This window comes from Poromitra crassiceps (genome assembly GCF_964638095.1).
Source record: "Poromitra crassiceps genome assembly, chromosome: 26".
NCBI classification, from domain to species: domain Eukaryota; kingdom Metazoa; phylum Chordata; class Actinopteri; order Beryciformes; family Melamphaidae; genus Poromitra; species Poromitra crassiceps.
Window position 1 is genome coordinate 15,077,186 of NC_139640.1, and position 20,107 is coordinate 15,097,292.

At 45.3% G+C, this 20,107-nt stretch overlaps 1 protein-coding gene across 1 annotated transcript; it reads right to left on the minus strand.

The window, feature by feature from the left end:
• LOC310798788 (clathrin interactor 1-like) lies at positions 1–20,037 on the minus strand. Its single transcript, XM_083661340.1, has 11 exons — positions 19,991–20,037; positions 17,497–17,601; positions 14,476–14,572; positions 12,873–12,981; positions 12,380–12,559; positions 11,499–11,667; positions 8,466–8,682; positions 7,549–7,630; positions 5,879–6,189; positions 4,099–4,270; positions 1–1,215 (listed from the first exon to the last, which is right to left on the minus strand). Exons 1-11 carry the CDS (start codon positions 20,029–20,031, stop codon positions 866–868), a joined length of 1,833 nt encoding a protein of 610 aa, XP_083517466.1. The 5' UTR covers positions 20,032–20,037; the 3' UTR covers positions 1–865.
• Positions 20,038–20,107: the final 70 nt, after the last annotated feature.

Sequence of the window (20,107 nt, forward strand, 5' to 3'; positions counted from 1 at the left end):
TGTGGCTACTTTTAAAATAAAAGTGCATTTGGAATTGCATTGTATTATGACCCATAATTAAAATAAACAACTGCATGTACTTCCATTATATTTTATTATTATTATAATTTTTTTTAATAATCGATTTTTGACACCCCTCGCGATCGACCTGGGGTCAGTCCGCGGTCGCCCAGTAGACCGCGATCGACTGGTTGGGCACCCCTGCACTACTGTAACCAATTTCAACCAATAATACCATGACATCCGGCAGCTGTTGATGAATCCGCAACTGCCATTCTCCAGCAGCGGTGCGGTGCGGTGCTGTGCTGACACACAGCTAATGCTAACTAGCTAAGATGTTTCTGCGGGGGGCAAAGGCTCCAACATGTACGGTCTCACTTCCAGGACCAAATAAATAGTCATCCTCTCCCTCGTCTCCGCCTCCGACAGCTCGAGGGGTACGCCCGTTTGCTCCGGTAACAGGGGACGGGGGGGAAAAAAAAAGGGGGGGGGGTAGTAGTCTGAATGGAGGCTAGTGTTAGCGAGGCTAGCATCCAAGTCATGACCGTCAGCTGCCACGTTTGTTTTGACGCACCCACTTTCCAATGGTCCAATCACGTCCTCAAAGCGTTATGTCCCGCCTCTCTACAGTAGCATGGAAGTTAAATTCTCAGGAATGCCGTTTCAGCTCGACTTTGATGAGTGCGCCTTATGCTTTTACTCTTCACATTAAACAAAGGATCAGTGGTGGTAGATCGTCCTCTTCAAGTACAGTAGTCCTTCTGTGGCCTCACACACACTCTCACACACACACACACACACACACACACACACACACACACACACACACACACACAAACAAACAAACACACACACACACACTCCTTCACTTCCCAAAGTTGCCAAAGTTAGCGAAGGCATCTGGTTTGGGTGGCAGCATTGCGGGGCTGATGGAGTGCGCTAGGCCCATGGCTGGCATTCCCATGCCAGGACTGCCCATCACCACCGGCGATGCCACGCCCATACTCATGCTAATGTTCATGCCCATCATGCCTTGGTTGACGGGGATGCTGCCCATGCCCATGGTACCCGTGGTCATGGAGGCTGGCAGGCCCATCGTCATGGTGTTGCTCGCCAGCATGGGATTGGCCGATGGTCTGATGGGTGTGACGGGGGGCGGGGAGCTGAGGTTCAACCTTCCGAAGTTCTGGGCCAATAAGCTGACAGGAGGCACGCCTGCGGAGACAGAATGGGGAGGAGTTATTACATTTGATTTACATTTGACATTTGATATTACATTTGATATTACATTCTGATTTTTTTTAATCCCATTTTTATCGCCCATTAGTGCCAATTTTTATTTATTTATCCTGGTTGCTGCTCCACCCTCTGACGATCTGGGGAGAGCCGAAACAGGCTCCATGCTTCCTCCGAGACATGGGCAGTTAGCCAGCCGCTTCTTTTCACCTGACAGGGGAAGCTTCACCGGTAGGACATAGCACGTGGGAGGTTCACGCTATTCCAACCAGTTCCCCTCCCTCCGAACAGGCGCCCTTAACGACCAGAGGAGGAACCACATTAGCAACCAGGATATTGCATGTTTTGGTGAAGGGGTTCCTATATGAAAGAAACCCCCAGGGGGCACGGGGAGAACATGCAAACTCTACACAGGAAGGCCCTTTTGACGACCCCACCCGGGCGGTGGGCACTCGAGGACATGCGGACGGGCACGCATTCCTTCAGCGTTCCAGATGGGAATCGAACCCAGGACCTTCTAGCTGTGAGGCGACAGCGCTTACCACTGCACCACCGTACCCCCCCATTACATTTTATTTGTAATCACTTTTACGACTCCACACCAGTCTCACAGCCCGGTGTATTGTAGGTTTGTAATTTTGGTCAGCTACTCAACCAACCAGTCCTGCAAGCCAAGGCTGAGCACAGCATAAGTGCTGACAGCATTTTCCTTTTAGCATCTTCCTACGAAGATGCTAAAATATAGCCAACTATCGCAATATTTTATGATATAAATCGTCAGGTGCATACAACATTTATCTCACATACGTGTTTATGACAATGTTGGTCAGTCTGTCGACTTGACAATTTTGCTGCAATAAAAACAAAATGAAACTTTATCTTGGATAAAACCTATGTTGACAAAGTTTTCTTTGGGGACATCATTTGCAGTGGAAAAAAGGTAATAAATCACAATATATCGCAATACTAGCATACGAAAATTTCGCAATACTATCGTATTGTGACTTAAGTATGGTGATAATATCGTGGTATCGTGGGGCATCTGGTGATTCCCACGCCTAGTATGCAGCACACCTTGTTGCTGGGTGATGTTAGGCTCGTTTGAGATAAGCAAGTTCTGCGCAGATTTGACCAGCGACTTGCTTGCCCCGTTGCATGATGGTTAGAAAAGTTGTCCGACTTGCTCCGCCTGCCCGACTGCGTGAGCCACGGGACTCTCGTGAGAGCGAGGCGAGCGCAGTTGCTCCCCGCCGACTGCGCCCGACTGCACGGCTCAGAGGATGACGAGAAACGAGCCGAGCGCCCATTGGTTCAACACAGGTGCATCACAAACCCACAGTGAAGTGTAGAAACTTCAAGTTTATATCTATCCCAAGCCGTCACTCCATATTTTACATAAACACCACCTGTAACGCTTACATTAAAATAATAAAAATGTAATCTGAAGGTCTGAGTGCGAGGCAGCAGTCAACTCAAACAAGCCTACTTTTCAGAGTGGGCGGGGTCTTATTCAGAGTGGGCGGGGTCTTATTCAGAGTGGGCGGGGTCTTATTCAGCACACCTTGTTGCTGGATGATAAAAGGCTCGTTTGAGATGAGCAAATTCTGCGCAGATTCGACCAGCGCCTTGCTTGCCCCGTTGCATGATGGTTAGAAAGTTGTCCGACTTGCTCCGCCTGCCCGACTGCGTGAGTCACGTGACTCTCGTGAGAGCGAGGTGGGCGCAGATTTGGAGCGAGGCGCCGCAGTTGCTCCCCACCAACTGCGCCCGACTGTGGATGACAGAGGATGACGAGAAACGCATCAAGCTGAGAGCCCATTGGTTCAACACAGGTGCATCACAAACCCACAGTGAAGTGTAGAAACTTCAATTTTATATCTATTCCAAGCTGTCACTCCATATTTTACATAAATACCACCTGGAATGCCTACATTAAAATATAAATAAGGAATCTGAAGATCTGTGTTATTTGAGCAGTGAGTGTGGGTGGCGCTAATGCATGTTTTAATTTGTTTACAAACCGCTGTTAAACCAAACTGTAGAAGAAGAAAAGCAGCAGCGAGTGTGCTGCGGGGGTGTTCGACTTGTTGACGCCTCGCCTGACTGTGCTCGCCTGCTCTCGTCTGCTTTCCAGGCGAGGCGACAGTCATCTCAAACGAGCCTATTGTTCAGAGTGGGCGGGGTCTTATTCAGAGTGGGCGGGGTCTTATTCAGAGTGGGCGGGGTCTTATTCAGCACACCTTGTTGCTGGATGATATTGTTCAGAGTGGGCGGGGTCTTATTCAGAGTGGGCGGGGTCTTATTCAGCACACCTTGTTGCTGGATGATATTGTTCAGAGTGGGCGGGGTCTTATAGAGTGGGCGGGGTCTTATTCAGAGTGGGCGGGGTCTTATTCAGAGTGGGCGGGGTCTTATTCAGAGTGGGCGGGGTCTTATTCAGCACACCTTGTTGCTGGATGCTATTATTTAGAGTGGGCGGGGTCTTATTCAGAGTGGGCGGGGTCTTATTCAGAGTGGGCGGGGTCTTATTCAGCACACCTTGTTGCTGGATGATATTGTTCAGAGTGGGCGGGGTCTTATTCAGCACACCTTGTTGCTGGATGATATTGTTCAGAGTGGGCGGGGTCTTGTTCAGAGTGGGCGGGGTCTTATAGAGTGGGCGGGGTCTTATTCAGCACACCTTGTTGCTGGATGATATTGTTCAGAGTGGGCGGGGTCTTGTTCAGAGTGGGCGGGGTCTTATAGAGTGGGCGGGGTCTTATTCAGCACACCTTGTTGCTGGATGATATTGTTCAGAGTGGGCGGGGTCTTGTTCAGAGTGGGCGGGGTCTTATAGAGTGGGCGGGGTCTTATTCAGCACACCTTGTTGCTGGATGATATTGTTCAGAGTGGGCGGGGTCTTGTTGGGGTTGAGGCCTGCTGACAGGAAGTCGAGGCTAATGTTGACGGAGGGGTCAGACCAGGTCGACCCCAACAACGATCTCTGACCTCCGACCCCAATCTTCTGCTGCTGGGACATCAGGCCTCCCAGGGTCTGAAACAACAAGACATACTTTCTTTTAGTTTCAGAAATACACAAGGAACATAAAAACAACAACATACAAACAAGCACAAAAGAGTGTGTTACCACATTACAGATTGAATACAGTACAATGTTAACAAACTAATCCAAATCAATTAAATTATATACTACTATATACAATAAATCTTAGGACACCTGCACATTAACACATTCACTGCCAGCCATTTTTTCAATACTGTAGGTAGGTTCTGCCAAGGTTTTTTTTTGAGGATTCTGGCTCATCTTTCAAGAGCCGAGGATTCTTTTCTGCTAAGATTTCGTGAACACAAATGATCTCAAAAGAACTAATAGAATGTGTGCTTTCTCTGTCTAAAAGAGTTAGTTTGTAGAGTTGGTAGTTATGTAGGCATTAGCAGTAGAATACAGCATGGTTTCAGCGTCTGAAAATTTATTCAGAGATAAATGGCTTTTTGTGAAATTCGATAGAACAGTCACTTTAACCATTTATTTTTGGCGTAAGATGTCAGACATCTAAACAATAGTTTTGAACAGTAATTTCCTCGATAGCAGCAGGAAACCCCCCTCTCCTTCAAACTCCTCCCTCCGTGGGTGTGTCTCTGGTGGCTTTGCAGCGTTTGTCACAAGCGAGGCTCTGCCTGTCTGTGCTGCCTGGCTGCTGCTCTTTGGGCGAGTCTGCATGAGTCGTTTCGGTTGTGAGCTCAGCTGCAATGAAGCTGCGTGCGATTGTGGGCTTTCTGCCAGTGTTTCAAAGTGTGTTGCACGCATAATCTATTATGCAAATTTGCAATCCCCCACCGCCAGCTCCCAGCGCGATAATGCGCGAAAGCGAAAGCGTTTTCGCCAATCTATTTTACAGTATGATAATGGTTTCCTCGCGCGTTCCCCTGCAGTTTTGGCTCGGCTTTTTCTAGTCTGGAGAGCACTGTCGCCACTTAGTGGGTCGGTGGAATGGGTTGTACACGTTCGGTGGCTCCAATATTTTTATAGGAGACGTAGGGAGCTTGGATCCACGTCCCACCGTCAAAATTTTTTTTTTTTTTTTTTGGACGAGATATCTCGTCATTGGCAGTGAACGTGTTAATTGTATATTCTATTACAATTGGGTTCAGGGTAGGGGTGGGCAATATGACGATCTCAGAACGTTACCGATTAGATTGGCTCCACGATCTGCCTTTCCAGACAGATCGTTAGAATCGTGCTACACGCAGTGCACATTCTATCGGTTGCATTTCTATGTCTGAAAGACGCTTCCAAAGTTTTCCCCCCCTCCCCCTTTTCACTTCACAAAGTGCGAGCAGCATTTCTCTCTCTCTCTCCTCGCACGGCGCACGGCCGACATAGCCTAATGTAGGTCTAACAAAACGCATTCTTATAATCATTATAGAAAATCTCTGGGAATTATTTTTTCCATCCTGGGAGGCTATTAGCCTATCAGAGTGTCTGCTGGCCAATCCAGGAAGTTTGACAATACTATTTGGATCGTTTGATTTGTGGCTGTGTGAACACAAACGAACCAAGGCACAAATGCAACAATTGTATAAATTAAGCCCCTGAAAGCAAACAACCTAGAGGTGTGAATACACCCTAAAAGTGACCTACCTGTTGGGAGCGAGAGAGGGGCACGGCAGACCCTGGTGTGGCCCCACCCAGAGAGAAAGTCAAGCTCTGAGAGGCGCTCAGTATTGTATGCTGATTGGTTAGTTGATGGTTAACCCCGCCCATCAGGTCAAGGAGCTCAGCTGAAGGCGGGATAGGGGCGGGGTTAGAGGCCGAAGCTGAAGCCGATTGGATGCTGCCAAACAGGTCAGTGACGGGCTGGGAGGGACCAGCGCTAGAGGAAGCTGGGGGATTGGTCGAGAAGGCATTCCAGTCTCCAAATTCTCCATTCCCATTGGATGATGCAGCACCTGCTGACAGGAGAAGAGTGGTTTGATCAATTTGTTAAGAGTACCGAAGGGATGACATCTTTTTTTGCAGGCCAATTGATACACTGCACGGGATGGGTATCCCGCTAATTATAATAAAGATGTGTTAGAAAAAAAACAATGAACTAAAAGTCCTTCAGAGTGCATAAAGATGTTTAAAATGTTTAAAAGAAGATATCTGAAAAAATACAGTGCAGCTGTCTATATGTTCTCTTGAGTGGAGGCTCACTCTCACACACTTTGAAAACCCGTGGTCTAGTATCTTCTACCTCATGCCCCCCCCCCCCCCCCCCCTTTCAATCTAACCCTGCATATTCTTCACACACACGGGTTTCACAGACTAGTTGAAAAGCACTAATCAACACTGTGCTGCATAGTCGACTAATCGTTCATCTCTGGTTTTAGGAAAAACAATATAAACTAGAATATCGTCGGTGTCGGGCCAGGACCTCGAATGTCACTTTTTTCACTTTCTTACTTTTTGTCATGAATCAATGCCATTGGTCACCCTTCACATCTCTGTGTGGTTTTTAACAAATGCAACCAATGGAAAAGCATTAAAACGAGCTTGTGAGTAAATCTCGTAACGCCATTCGCCCTCAATCTGTCAGTCAAACCTCGAAATCCCCCCCCTACCTCCGTGTGTACCCCCCCACGCAGGACAGTAAACCCGGAAAAGACACACGGCAGACGCGCTGTGTATTTCTCATATCGTTTTGACTCATCCTGGCTTCCTCTGACGTTAATATATCAATCAAATGTTTTCCAGTTATTCCTAGGCTGCAAACTTGTTTTAACATGCAAATTGGAGTGCTTTCTGACGAGAATAAAGTAACGTTAACGTTACGTTATGTCAGACTATTTCTCACCCCATGCGAAAGCCCCAAATCGGCCATGAGAGGCGAGGGGCAATCCTGCTGCTCCTGCGCGCGCGCCCGCGGCCTGGAGCTTGGGGGCTCGTGCATGAGGATGCGGCTGCCTCCCGCTTGACTGGCCATGAGAAAGCGCTTCCAAGTCGGACTGATAATATAAACAACATCATTTGAGCTTATCCAGGTCAGATATGTATAAAGTAATGACACATTCAGCGGGAAACTAACTATAATTAAGACATGTGCCAACTTTGACGACATTTGGTTCAGTAGTTTAAGAGCAAACAGGTTTTTTTTACTTCCTGAAAAGTTTATGTTTTGGAAATTCGAGGTCCTGGAACGACAGCGGCGATATGCTAAATTTCCTAACGAAAATGTTATTGTGCTTGCCGTCCTCACTACGCCCCGCCTTTCTTGCAAAGCCCCTGCCTGTGACCATATCCTTTGATGTAATATAAATGCTAGGAGTTACCTGTTGTACAGCTCTGATTGGATGAAGGGTCGACCATCATCAGGTCAGCTAGACCACTACTGGTTGACTGGCTGACCGATGGCTAGAGTGAGAAGGAGACAAGAGAGCGGGATTAAAAATCAATCAATTCAATCAATTAATATATATAGCGCCAAATCATAACGCAGGGCTTTTCCTGCATAGAGGATTTGGAGGCGGCATGAACATTGAGAAGACCTGCGCATCGGAGATTAGTGCAGCTAATGAGTGACTCTTAACTAGCGGACGCCACGGGAGCGGCGTGCAAAGCCACATGACACGAGAGGCTTTGATGCAACACTGGTCTGTGCAGAGTTTGACACTAAACGGCTGTTTCCACAATCGTCTGCTGAAAGTGGAAAGTTTCACTGAGCTCAATGAAAAGGCCATTTTCAACCAACATGATTCATGACATCACGAATACTGGAGCCAATCACTGTCCAGTATTCAGCAGTTAAAGCCCTTGTTTGTATGCTGTGATTGGCTAGTTATGTTCTAGATAACCCTGATTGGTTGCTTTGGGATTTTTACTGCGGCAGAAGGAGGGGAAGTAATTTTAAGGATTTTAACAAGATAATTTAACCTTTTTTTGTGGGAAAAACCATCAGATACAAATTATTATTCATAAAGATTACATTAGGGGTATTTAACAAACATCCTCATCGGGGTTTGAGAATGGGATTCTCAGACACCTTCTGAATGACAAAGCTGGAAGTGGTCCAAGACAAAAGGCGTGGCATGGAGCCGCGCCAGAGCTTCAGGCCCACGCCAGGACAGATAGCGGGAGATCAAAATGGGAGTAAAGAGTTCCTACATCTTTACCCCGTGCTAGAAAGGTAACTTACAAACACATAAGTGAGTAAGTCACACAATTAAGTCTGTTAAGTATGTGTGTGCACCTTGTCCTCCGGGCTCCTGTCTCCAGTGTAGTGGGCTGCGGCCCCCAGGTCCAGCGTCTTGCTGCCCCCCGCCCCGCTGCGTCTGCGTGTGGTGGTCGTCGTGGTCTCCGTTGCCTGGGTGATCTGGATGCTCTTGGTCGTCACGGTTTCCTCTTCGTCTTTGAACTCCAGTTTCTCCTGCCGACCGTTCCTGGATACCCGCTCCTCCTCGCCGTCACTATGACAACCAGAACAAACACTGTCTCACAATCGGCAGCCAGGAGGATTTAGCTACAGACAGCTTTACAGCCATCAACTGGCTGTGTGTTTAACAGGCGGCAAAGCTCGGGCTTGGTTATAGAGGAAACCACAGAAGTGATACTAAAAGCTGTAGTTCCTCGAATGGCCACTTGAGGCCAAACGGGAGTCGTTCCCCATTCAGTCCCATGTTAAAATGCCCGACTTTACAACAGGATTAAGCATGTTCACAGCCTGGTTCAAGAGATTTGCCTCAAATAAAAGCCTTTAACGGGAGCTCCTTGTGTGTGTGGATCCTTCTTTTCTCTACTTTGCACAATCTGGTTCAAAACACAGTTTTGGTCTATATAGCTAATGATACCTTTCATCACAACTGTATGGGGGTGCATTTTTTATATAACTCACTAGGGATGGGTACCGAGCACCGATATTTTTTGGTACCGGTTCCTGATTGGTTGGTACCGGCAGTATCGATAAGGTCCTGGACGTTCGGTGCAGCCATCTTTTTTTTTCCTGTTCCCTAATGATGACGAAGCGACACCAGGCGTTTGACGTTGCATGTTTACACTCCTGTCCTGTCACTGTGCTTGCGGGCGGGTTTAAATTAAAAGATTGAAAAGATCAGTAGTATATTTGGACGAAAACTAGTTTCATGATAAGAGGCATCGCACTGTTGAATCAGAACAACAGAGTCTGAAAGATAAAGCCAGCAACTGCTTTGTGATGATTTGGAGGGAGACACGAGAGAAAGATCTGCCTCGCGTTACAACAAACATCACGGTGCTTTGTAGGGCTGTGAATCTTCACTGGCCTGGTCGATTCGATTACGATTCAGAGGGCTACGATTCGATTCGATTACGATTATCGATGCATCTTAAATCGATGCATCACTTTTTTCCCCAATACATGATTTATTTTTTCTCACTTTCTTTTTTCTCACTGTGTGGCTACTTTTACAATAAAAGTGCATTTGGAATTGCATTGTATTATGATCCAAATAAACAACTGCATGTACTTCCATTATATTTTATTTGATTATTTATTTATTTTAATTTTTTTTAAATAATCGATTTTTGACATTTGTGAATCGATGCAGAATCGTGCAGGTCCGCATCGCGATGCATCTTATAATCGATTATTTTTGACACCTCTAGTGCTTTGTATTTTCTGACAGAAAATGATGTGGACTTTTCCAACTCTAGTCTGAATACAGAACAACGGCGAACAGCGAAATGTTAACTTTACCGGTTACGTTAGCTTGCAACAAAGTGACATCCTGATCCAGCCATCCGTTCAGCAGGTAGGTTATTCATCCACAAACTGCACATAACGTAACTGACTCCATCGCGCTGGATCGTTTCATAATCCTTTGAAAACTGGTGTGATTTATCCAGACTCGATGAAGAAAACATTTTGCAAATGAAAATACACCTCAGTAAAGAGATTCAAGCCAGCCAACTTTGGTGTCGAGTTTCAGTCAGTGACATGCGCAATGCATTATGGGTGTTGTATGATTCCCCCTTAAGAGTGATATTGGGATTGGAAAACTACTCTACTACACTTAACTACTCTTTTCTCTGGTCAAAGGACTCCAATTTAAAAAATAATTGCATATTTCTACTACATAGGTGACCTACGTTTAATAACTCATCATATTCACAGTGGTGAAATAGGCCTTCTCAGGAATGTAATAAATATATCGCCGCCCCGGAACCATCCGGAAAAATAATTTCAACCGTCTTGATGTCAGTGTAAACCATCCAAAAATTCTAAATGTTATTCTTTTCCTTTGTTATTGTCATCTATAGTGGTTATTTGGATATACGGTAAACACACAATTTGATTAGGAAAAGATTGTATCTTTATTTAAATATGTGCTTTGATTAAAAAAAATAAGTAACTCAATTTGTAACTTGTGTTACTTGACAAAGTAACTGGTATAATATTACTGAAATCATATTGTAATAAGTTACATTACTGAGTTACTGCTAAAAGTAATATATTACATGTAATATGTTACTTTTGTAATGCGTTACCCCCAACACTGGTATCGATAAGCAGTACCGGTACCAGTATTGATCAAATCCAAACCATACCCATCCCTATAACTCACCCATTTACAGTCAAATAGATGATAGGAAAGACTATATTTTTGGCGTGATTGACAGGTCGCCTGTCCAGTGATCGCGCAGCTTGCCGATCACGGACCAATAGCAGGCGGAGCTGCAGCTCTGGGAAACCCCTGGTCTCGTGCCGTGTCGCGCGAGATGCACAAGAACCCCAAGATGGCGACGGCCACACTCCCAAACTCTAGGCTTCAAAACGGGAGTCCATACGGTCTATGGTGCGTAATGATAGTCATTGTATATCATTGTACATACCTGTACTGTAGGGCTGTGAATCTTCACTGGCCTCATGATTTGATTACAATTCAGAGGGCTACGATTCGATTACGATTATCGATGCATCTTCAATCGATGCATCACTTTTTTCCCCCAATACATGATTTATTTTTTCTCACTTTCTTTTTTCTCACCGTGTGGCTACTTTTAAAATAAAAGTGCCTTTGGAATTGCATTGTATTATGATCCATAATTAAAATAAACAACTGCATGTACTTCCATTATATTTTATTCGATTATAAAAAATAAAATAAAATAATCGATTTTTGACATTTGTGAATCGATGCAGAATCGTGCACGTCCGCATCGCGCTGCATCTTATAATCGATTATCTTTGACACCCCTAGTGTACTGTAGGTGTGTGTGTGCAGATGTTGTGCGTCTGCATACGGACCTGATTCTGTCAGGGGAGTCGTCTCGTTCCTTCTTCCTGAACTTGTTGAGCGTGTCGTCGATGGTGCTGCCGATCTTGTCGCTGATCTCTCCGAGCTTCTCGCTGAAGGGGAACGCTCCTCTGCTCTTATCCCACTCCTCGTCCCACTCGTCACACCGGCAGGGTGTGGCTACACGTTTGGACAAATAAAAAGGCAGGTCTCAATTAGAAGCATTTTTTTTAACCGATTTTTTATCCCCCATTAGTGCTAATTTATTTATCCTGGTTGCTGCTCCACCCTCTGCCGATCTGGGGAGAGCCGAAAACTGGCTCCATGCTTCCTCCGAGACATGGGCAGTTAGCCAGCCGCTTCTTTTCACCTGACAGAGGAAGCTTCACCGGTAGGACATAGCACGTGGGAGGATCACGATATTCCAACCAGTTCCCCTCCCTCTGAACAGGCGCCCCTAACGACCAGAGGAGGCACCACTTCAGCAACCAGGATATTGCATGTTTTGGTGAAGGGGGTTCCTATATGAAGGAAACCCCCGGGAGGCACGGGGAGAACATGCAAACTCCACACAGAAAGGCCCTTTTGACGACCCCACCCGGGCGGTGGGCACTCGAGGACATGCGGACGGGCACGCATTCCTTCAGCGTTCACAGCGTCCCAGGTGGGAATCGAACCCAGGGCCTTCGAGCTGTGAGGCGACAGCGCTTACCACTGCACCACCCCCGTACCCCGTCTTCTCTGTTCACTTTTATTAAAAGCATCCACCAAATGCTTGTTGCAAACGTTTCCTTCTCTCAAACACATTCCATTCCTGTGGGGTTCAGGTAAGAGATGTAATCAATATCTAACATAAGCTGTAATGCAGAAGCAAACTGTAAGAATGACTCACAATTCTTGAAGCTGCCTCCTCCGGTTCCTCCCAGACCGTCTGAAGAGACTCCTATGTATTTGTCTTTGTTCTTCTTGGCTTTCTTCCTCTCCTCTCTCAGTCGGTCATCGTCCTGCACAAACTCCACCATCTCCTTCACCTTCTGACGCACGTTGATGCCCTGATCCTTACCGTTCTCATCTAGACAGACAGACGCACGCACGCACACACACACACACACACACACACACACACACACACACACACACACACACACACACACACACACAAATGTTGGCTCAAGACACATAACAACACGTGGGGCCACCGAGTAGCTTAACGTTATGTTTCCAGACTCGCCCACCTGTCTGTACCCGTGTCAAGTGACTGCAGGTTAGCAAGCAACAGCCAGGAAGTTAGGCATAGCAGCGCCACGCTAAAACAGGAAGTTGGGTTGTTCTGCTTTCAGAGTGAAAGCAACGAAGTGGTCGTTTCTTTTCTTCCAGGGCCTTACCAATGAAGTGGTAGTTCTCTACAGAGCGCAGGTCATAGATGTGCTCTCTGGCGCTGGTGACCACTCTCTCTGAGCCGTTCCTGATCAGATAGGCCAGCAGGAGTAAAGCCTGGAAGAGAGAGAGACAGATGAAGTGAGAGAGAGAGAGAGAGATGGAGAGAGCGCAAAGGAAAAGATTGGTGGGCGAATTTCGACTAAAAGTCGACTTTGGCCCAGCGACTTTGGACTAGTGTTCTTGCTAGAAATGCCTCATCCCTAACAGATGGCCTATCTAACAGACAGCATAACGTTAGCCAGATTGTCAACAGGTCTTTTTGAAGATAACGTTAGCGAGTGGCATGCTCGCGTTGCTAACGCGAACGTTAGCTGCTAACTAACTAGCGATGTCATTCATGCAAGCCAGCTAACTCTAGCCCTAACTATCGTCTGCTGCAGCGGTAGCTTTGTCTCCCGTGTACAAATCAATCGTCCGACACATTTTAATTCCATGTTTATGTGACTCTTGTCTTGCGAGCCAGTAACTGGCTAGTGGCTAACGGGTATCATTACAGAGTAGACACTTTTTCTGGCTGTCGGTCTTTCTCCTAAACAGCCGGCCGGCCGACTGACTGAGCCGAGCCTGGGTCTTTCCAGTGACGAGTGGATCACATGCTTTTTTTAACGGAACACCATTGGTTGAGTGCAGTGCTGCATTCAAGTGCAGTCAGCCACAGCCTTTAAAGTCCCTGGAAACCAGAAATATTTCTTTATTATTTAGCATATTGAGTTCATCACATCACAGGAACCTATGTTAATAAGCCACCAGACAAATTTGAACGATGATGAACGTCGCAAAGTATATAAATTTAGGTTTGACAGTCATGAGAGTGTATTTTCTCCGACGGACTGTGTGGGCGTGTCCCGTCTGCAGCAGGTCTCCGGTCTCCTCCTCCGAAAGAGAGAGAGAGAGAGAGGGAAACGGGGAGAGAGAGAGAGAAGGAGAGAGAGAGAGAGAAGGAAAGAGAGATGGAGTGTGTGTGTGTGTGTTCGCTCGTTGCATACTGACAGAGAGGAAGATCGACTCTGCCGCTGCAAGTGCACAGCGCTACTGTGTGTGTCAGTGTGTGTGTGCGAGCGTGCGTGCATGTGTGTGATTCGATTAAATCTTATGATGAGATAAGATCATGCATTTTAGCACCGCGCGCTCCGCTCTCTTCAATGAGGAAATGGAAATCCAGACCTTGTAGAAAAGTGTCGATTTTTGGGGTTAGGGTTGAAAGAAATGTCAACCACTTTCTGAACCACACAATTACTCACATAAGACCCTAAATTTAATAGTTAGAAGGTTTTTGTGGATTTTGGTTTCCAGGGACTTTAAACGTCCACAGCATTCAAATAAGCACAAGATAAAAAAAACGGTTGAATTATGTACTAGCACACGTGCTCCAAATTGCATTTTACAATTCCCACTGTTCTATTTTTAGTAGCACATGTGAGCAAAACGCTCGCACTGTCGAGCCCTGGTGACGGTGTATCAACCCAGGTGGTGACCATGGTAACTCTCCTATTGACTACACACAGACCTGTCAACAGAGCCCCCGGGCAGTAACCATGGTAACATTACCTTGTACACCCGTCTCCAGTTCTTCTTGTTGTCCTTCAGCATCCTGGTCCACAGCATGTTCATCACCTCGGGGAACTGTTCATACATGAAGGTAGACCTAAGACACACACACACACACACACACACACACACACACACACACACACACACACACACACACACACACACACACACACACACACACACACACACACACACACACACACACACACACACACACACACACACACACACACACACACACACACACACACACACACGTTAACAGGGCCCCAGACTCACTTTTTACACTAGGTGCACCGGGGGCGCTTAACTTTTTAATTTAGGTGCACCAGCACATCATTTAGGCGCACCCACATTTTTCACCAGGCCTTTTGGCACCGCAATAATACATTTTAAGCGTTACCTTCTTTGTCATTTTGGTGACATATTGGTAATTTCTTAAAGTGATATGTTCAAATATTTTTATGTAAATAAATGTCTGTTAAGTCACTATCTATCACCAACTGACTTAAAACAATGGGGATTGAGCCTATGGCCCATTGATGGAAGCCTTTGCATTTGAAGTATTGCAGCATTTATGAACTGGGTGTCTGTGGTTATCACCTTAGATTGTGCTCCTAACTTGAAAAAGTTAGGATCCTTCTTAAACTACTTCCTACATGGTGCTAGTCTATCAAAATATCTTGGCTGTCATTGATTGTGTTGCATAGTGGTTTTCTGTACTGTTGACAAATTGTGATATTGTAAGTCGCTTTGGACAAAACAAAAGCGTCTGCTAAATGACGTAATGTAAATGTAATGTAATAAAAAAAAATGTTTTTTTTTGTGTGCAAAATCTTCATAGTTCAACGAAAATAGTTTGTGCTTTAAATCTAAAATGGTTCATGGATTACATTCTAATATCAAACCTATCAAATTAAAAGTCAAGCACGTTACCGTGGAAACAATTAAGCTTAGCCCAAAATCACACATCAGAATGAGGGGGTCCCTGGTATATTTTCTATCTTGTAAGGGGTCCTTGGCTGAAAAACATTTGAGAACCTCTGCTCTAACCACTGGGAGGTCGGCTCCAATGGCTTCACGAGATATGCAGGTTATCAATATACACAGTTTCCAATACCGAGCCATTATTCACATGGAAGTACCAAAGTTTTTAGCTCAGACACAGCCTTCTTCGGCTGTGTCATATTGGGTTTCAACTGCTCCACAGCGCCAGATGTATCAGTTTGGTGCTCAGTGGTTTGGTGGTGTAGTGCAGTTTACAATTTTGAGCATCAGCTCTGGCATGTGAATAAGGGCCTGCTATTGGAAACTACAGAATATTTTGGAATACCATGGCCCCAGATAGTTTGACAACAACATTGTGTTGGAGGTAGGTACAGTTTTATTGTGTTACTTGAGTACAACAACAAACCTGTGGACACACCTGTTAGTGAGGCACCCCACTCACATTACATAGACTATCTCTTATGTAACGTAATCTTTATGGGGGGGGGATTAAACAATTAACTTTGAATATAATCGAACAAATTGCAGGTCAATTAAAGTTCGTTCAAACTTCATTTTTGGAAAAAGTGACAGCTCTAATGTTGATAGATCGATTCATAGCTTGCTTGTTATGTCCAAGTGACGTTTTTAATCAATGGTAAAATTCATTTTGACAATCCGTTGATATAATTGTTTTACAACTGCCAAATTTAGTAGCCAAAGTACAGATAGCTGCTGTGTCTGTTTCTGTTATGCATGACTACTACTGGTGCAGTGCTGCCGCTTGGTTGCCATGGACACCTTGGTCTCTAGTGATTGGTTAGGGAAGACCGAAGCCCGCCCACTCATAGAAATGCTCTGACTTAACACGTTGAGTGCCAAGGACGAGATATCTCGGCTTACATAATCCAACCGTTGAGTGCCAAGGACGAGATATCTCGGCTTACATAAACATTTTTTTTTTTTGACGGTGGGACATCGATCAACCCCTTTTACGTCTCCTACACCAGAATTGGAGGTATTGAATGTGTATAATCTATTTTACCGACCCACTGAGTGTCGACATGTCTCTCCACAGTAGAAAGAGGCGACCCAAAACTGGACGGAAAAGCGCGAGGAAGCCGTTCTCATACTGTAAAATTGATGGCGAAAACGCTTTCACTTTCGCGCTGATGCACAGCGGTGGCAACGGTGGGGGGTTCCAAGAATAGATTGGATGCACACTTTGAAACACGCAGCATAAATATGACCAGAATCGCATCAAAGCTCTCAACCAAAACTCCACGAAACAAGCGAGTCCACCCAGACTTCCTCAAACAGCGGCCGCGCAAACAGGCAGCAGCCAGGCAGCAGCAACTTCGTTGTGACACGCCCGCTGGAGAGCCAGGGAGGCAGGAGAACACACACGGAGGGAGGAGTTGGAAGCAGAGGGGGGTTTCCTGCTGTTATGGAGGAAATTACTGTTCAAAACTATTGTTTAGATGTCTGACTCTTACTGATGCCAAAAATGAATGGTTAAAGTGACTGTTCTATCGAATTTCACAAAAAGCCGTTTATCTCTGAATAATTTTTCTGACGCTGAAACCATGCTGTATTCAACTGCTAATGCTTACATAACTACTAACTCTACAAACTAACTCTTTTAGACAGAGAAAGCACACATTCTATTAGTTCTTTTTAGATGATTGGTGTTCACAAAGTCTTAACAGAAAAGAATCCTCGGCTCTTGTAAAATGAGCCAGAATCCTCAAAAAAAAAACTGGCAGAACCTACCTACAGCATTGAAAAAAGGGCTGGCAGTCAATGTGTTAAGTGACTGCAATCTCAGACTAGAAGAGGAAATGAGTTTACAAGTTGACAATTCAGTCTGAATATCAGGCTAGAAAATTCCTGCAATAGCATGTTTTATAGTTAATTCCATTTTTATTATAAAACTCATAGACTGTATAATAAAACTCCATGATTCAGTCAGATATGTGCATGTGTGTGTGTGTGTGTGTGTGTGTGTGTGTGTGTGTGTGTTAGGCGTACTTGGCTATCTCTCCCATCAGCTGTCCAGAAGGTCCCCAGGGGTCGTCGTTGGTGGCCTCTCTCACCTTGGACTCGATCTCAGAGTAGTTCATCACCACATTGGTGCTGTGAACCACAAACACAACTAATTATCTCAAGCATGTTTCTTTCCACCTGTGTTTTCCTAGTGACTTAAGCCCCTTTTAGATCTGCCAAAAATCCCACTAATATTATCTCCCACTAATATTATCCACAAACTACTGGCATCCTCTTCGGTCTCATCTAGTTCTCTCATTTCCTCATCATGACCACTGTCAAGTCAGCTGGAATGTAAAAGTATGTCTTCCGCAGCGGCTTTCAAAATTAAATGTAACGTTAGCCTAATATAAATATTGAGGAATGCTTTAGACCAGTTTTTCACTCCATATGTAATCGTAACATCACAATTAGTCTTTTTGGCATGTAAGCTATTTTACGGAGCTTCCTCCTATTAAGGCTATGAGTGATTTAAGTTTATTTTGCACTGCATGCTTTTATTTTTAAGGCTAGAAACGGAAGTGGTTATAGTTATTTGCCGTGCTCTTGAAACTGCCTCTGGTTCTCTCTGCAGCTTTACTCCAGCCTCCGTGTTGTGAAGAGTGCAACAGTTAGATTACCTTACAGCCAGTGTTAACTCATCCAAAATGAACATGAATAATATATTATGATTGACGCCCCCCTCCAAATTATTAATGCCATAAATAGTAATAGGTCTCTTTATAAAAACGTACAGTATCATTTTAGGCCTAGTAATAAGTATCAATAATAATAATAATAATTTAATTTCTTTTTCAGTAAATCACAGCATCGTATGGACAGCTCCATGTTCAACTGAGCAGAAGCAGCTGAGTCACAGACAGCATTCTGAACATGATTGCTACAGACATGCTTCCATCAACAACCTACTTCATGAACATGACGGAGGAAAAGTATGAAGACCTCAAATTCAAGTTGCCATTCTTGTCATCAGCTCAATCCATTCCTTAAAACCACATGGGCTACATTATTTCCATTGTCTCAATATTATTCTACACCCTTTTGTTGTGGCCAGACCAACCAGCCTCTTCTGTTCTCTTATACATGTTCAATAAAATAATGTTTCACTGATGGAAGTAGGGTTGCCACCCGTTCCTTTAAATACAGAATTGTCCCGTATTTGGCAGTGAAATTGTGCATCCCGTTTTGAACCAATACGGGACGGGGTTTGTTCCGTATTTTCATCCCACCCGCATTGCGTGTTTGGGCGACTCACTTCTCGAATTAAAATTGTATTCACTTACTAACTGCTCCGTGGATTATAGTACGTTATACTTGCTGAGTTGAAGAGCGGCACCTGGTAATCCAGAAATTGTATTTTATGGTCTAGATGTATATTATAGACCATCTCCATCTACAAAGATCATCAAGAAACAACTGCATATATTACTTAAATTTAAACATTAATCTGTCAGCAATCCCATACGTCTAGAACTACTCTCCATAGAGACAGTCTGCATATCTGGAAACGCCCACAAAATGTTAAACGGCTGGTGCGCGAGTGGGGTAAAACCACCCATATATATGGCGAGTATATATGGTGAGTCATGGGCTGACTCACCAAAAGACGGTGCTGCGGCTCTAAACTACAGGTTTGGGGGTTCTAGAGCAGAACACGAGACGTCTGCTCAGATGTGCGTTCACTGCGGTGGTTAAATCCCCGATCGTGTCTGCCTGGGCTGGGCTATCAGCTAAATTCTAACTTTGCTGAATGGATAGAACGGGGGAATTTACCCCACCCTGACCCCGCCCCCAGGCTAACCCAGCGTCTATTGTGGGCGTTCCTAGAGGCTGTATGGGCGTTCCCAGACATGCGGACTGTCTCTATCAGGCGAGCTGTCAAGAGTGTCAATTCTGCTCATGGGCCTCGTTGAGACCAGTTTAGTCACATCATGAGGGCTCACCTAATTAGCAAATGATAACAACAATAACCACAACAACAACATTAATCATAATAAATAAACCACACATAGTCTAATTATCTGGCCATCTTTGCAGCATGCATGGATGTAGCGAGCATCGCCAGGGCGGGACAGGGCGTGATTCTGCAGCAAACAGCAGCACGACAGATACACCGTTTACAACAGAGCCGTGTGTTCTGTGCTTAGCAAGGCTAGCGGAATTGGCTTTTGTATATTCGAAAACACAATCAGTTGCCATTTAGCAACATAGTTGTTTTGGTTTTCTGGCACCCTATGACGAGTCGTAATGAACGGAGCGACAGCAGACAACAGCACAACAGAGATCATGTATGTTTTCTTCCACAAAGGCAGAGAGAAGTGGCTGCTAACAACAGCTGAGGGGCTACGTGACGTCACGGCCCATTTCAACGAGGAAAAGCTGATGATGCTGTTAGCCACCTTGCTAGCTGCTCGGCTAATAGCCACATTTCTAGCCTTGTTAGCTGCTGCAGCCCCAGTGGGCTAACAACAGTACTCACGCTTTATCCACCAGCTCTCTGACTTTCCACATGTTCAGCATGTCCGCACGGGTCCGCCGTGTCTGTACCGGCGGTCTGTACGCCCACACACACACGGAGAAATATGATGCGCTCAAC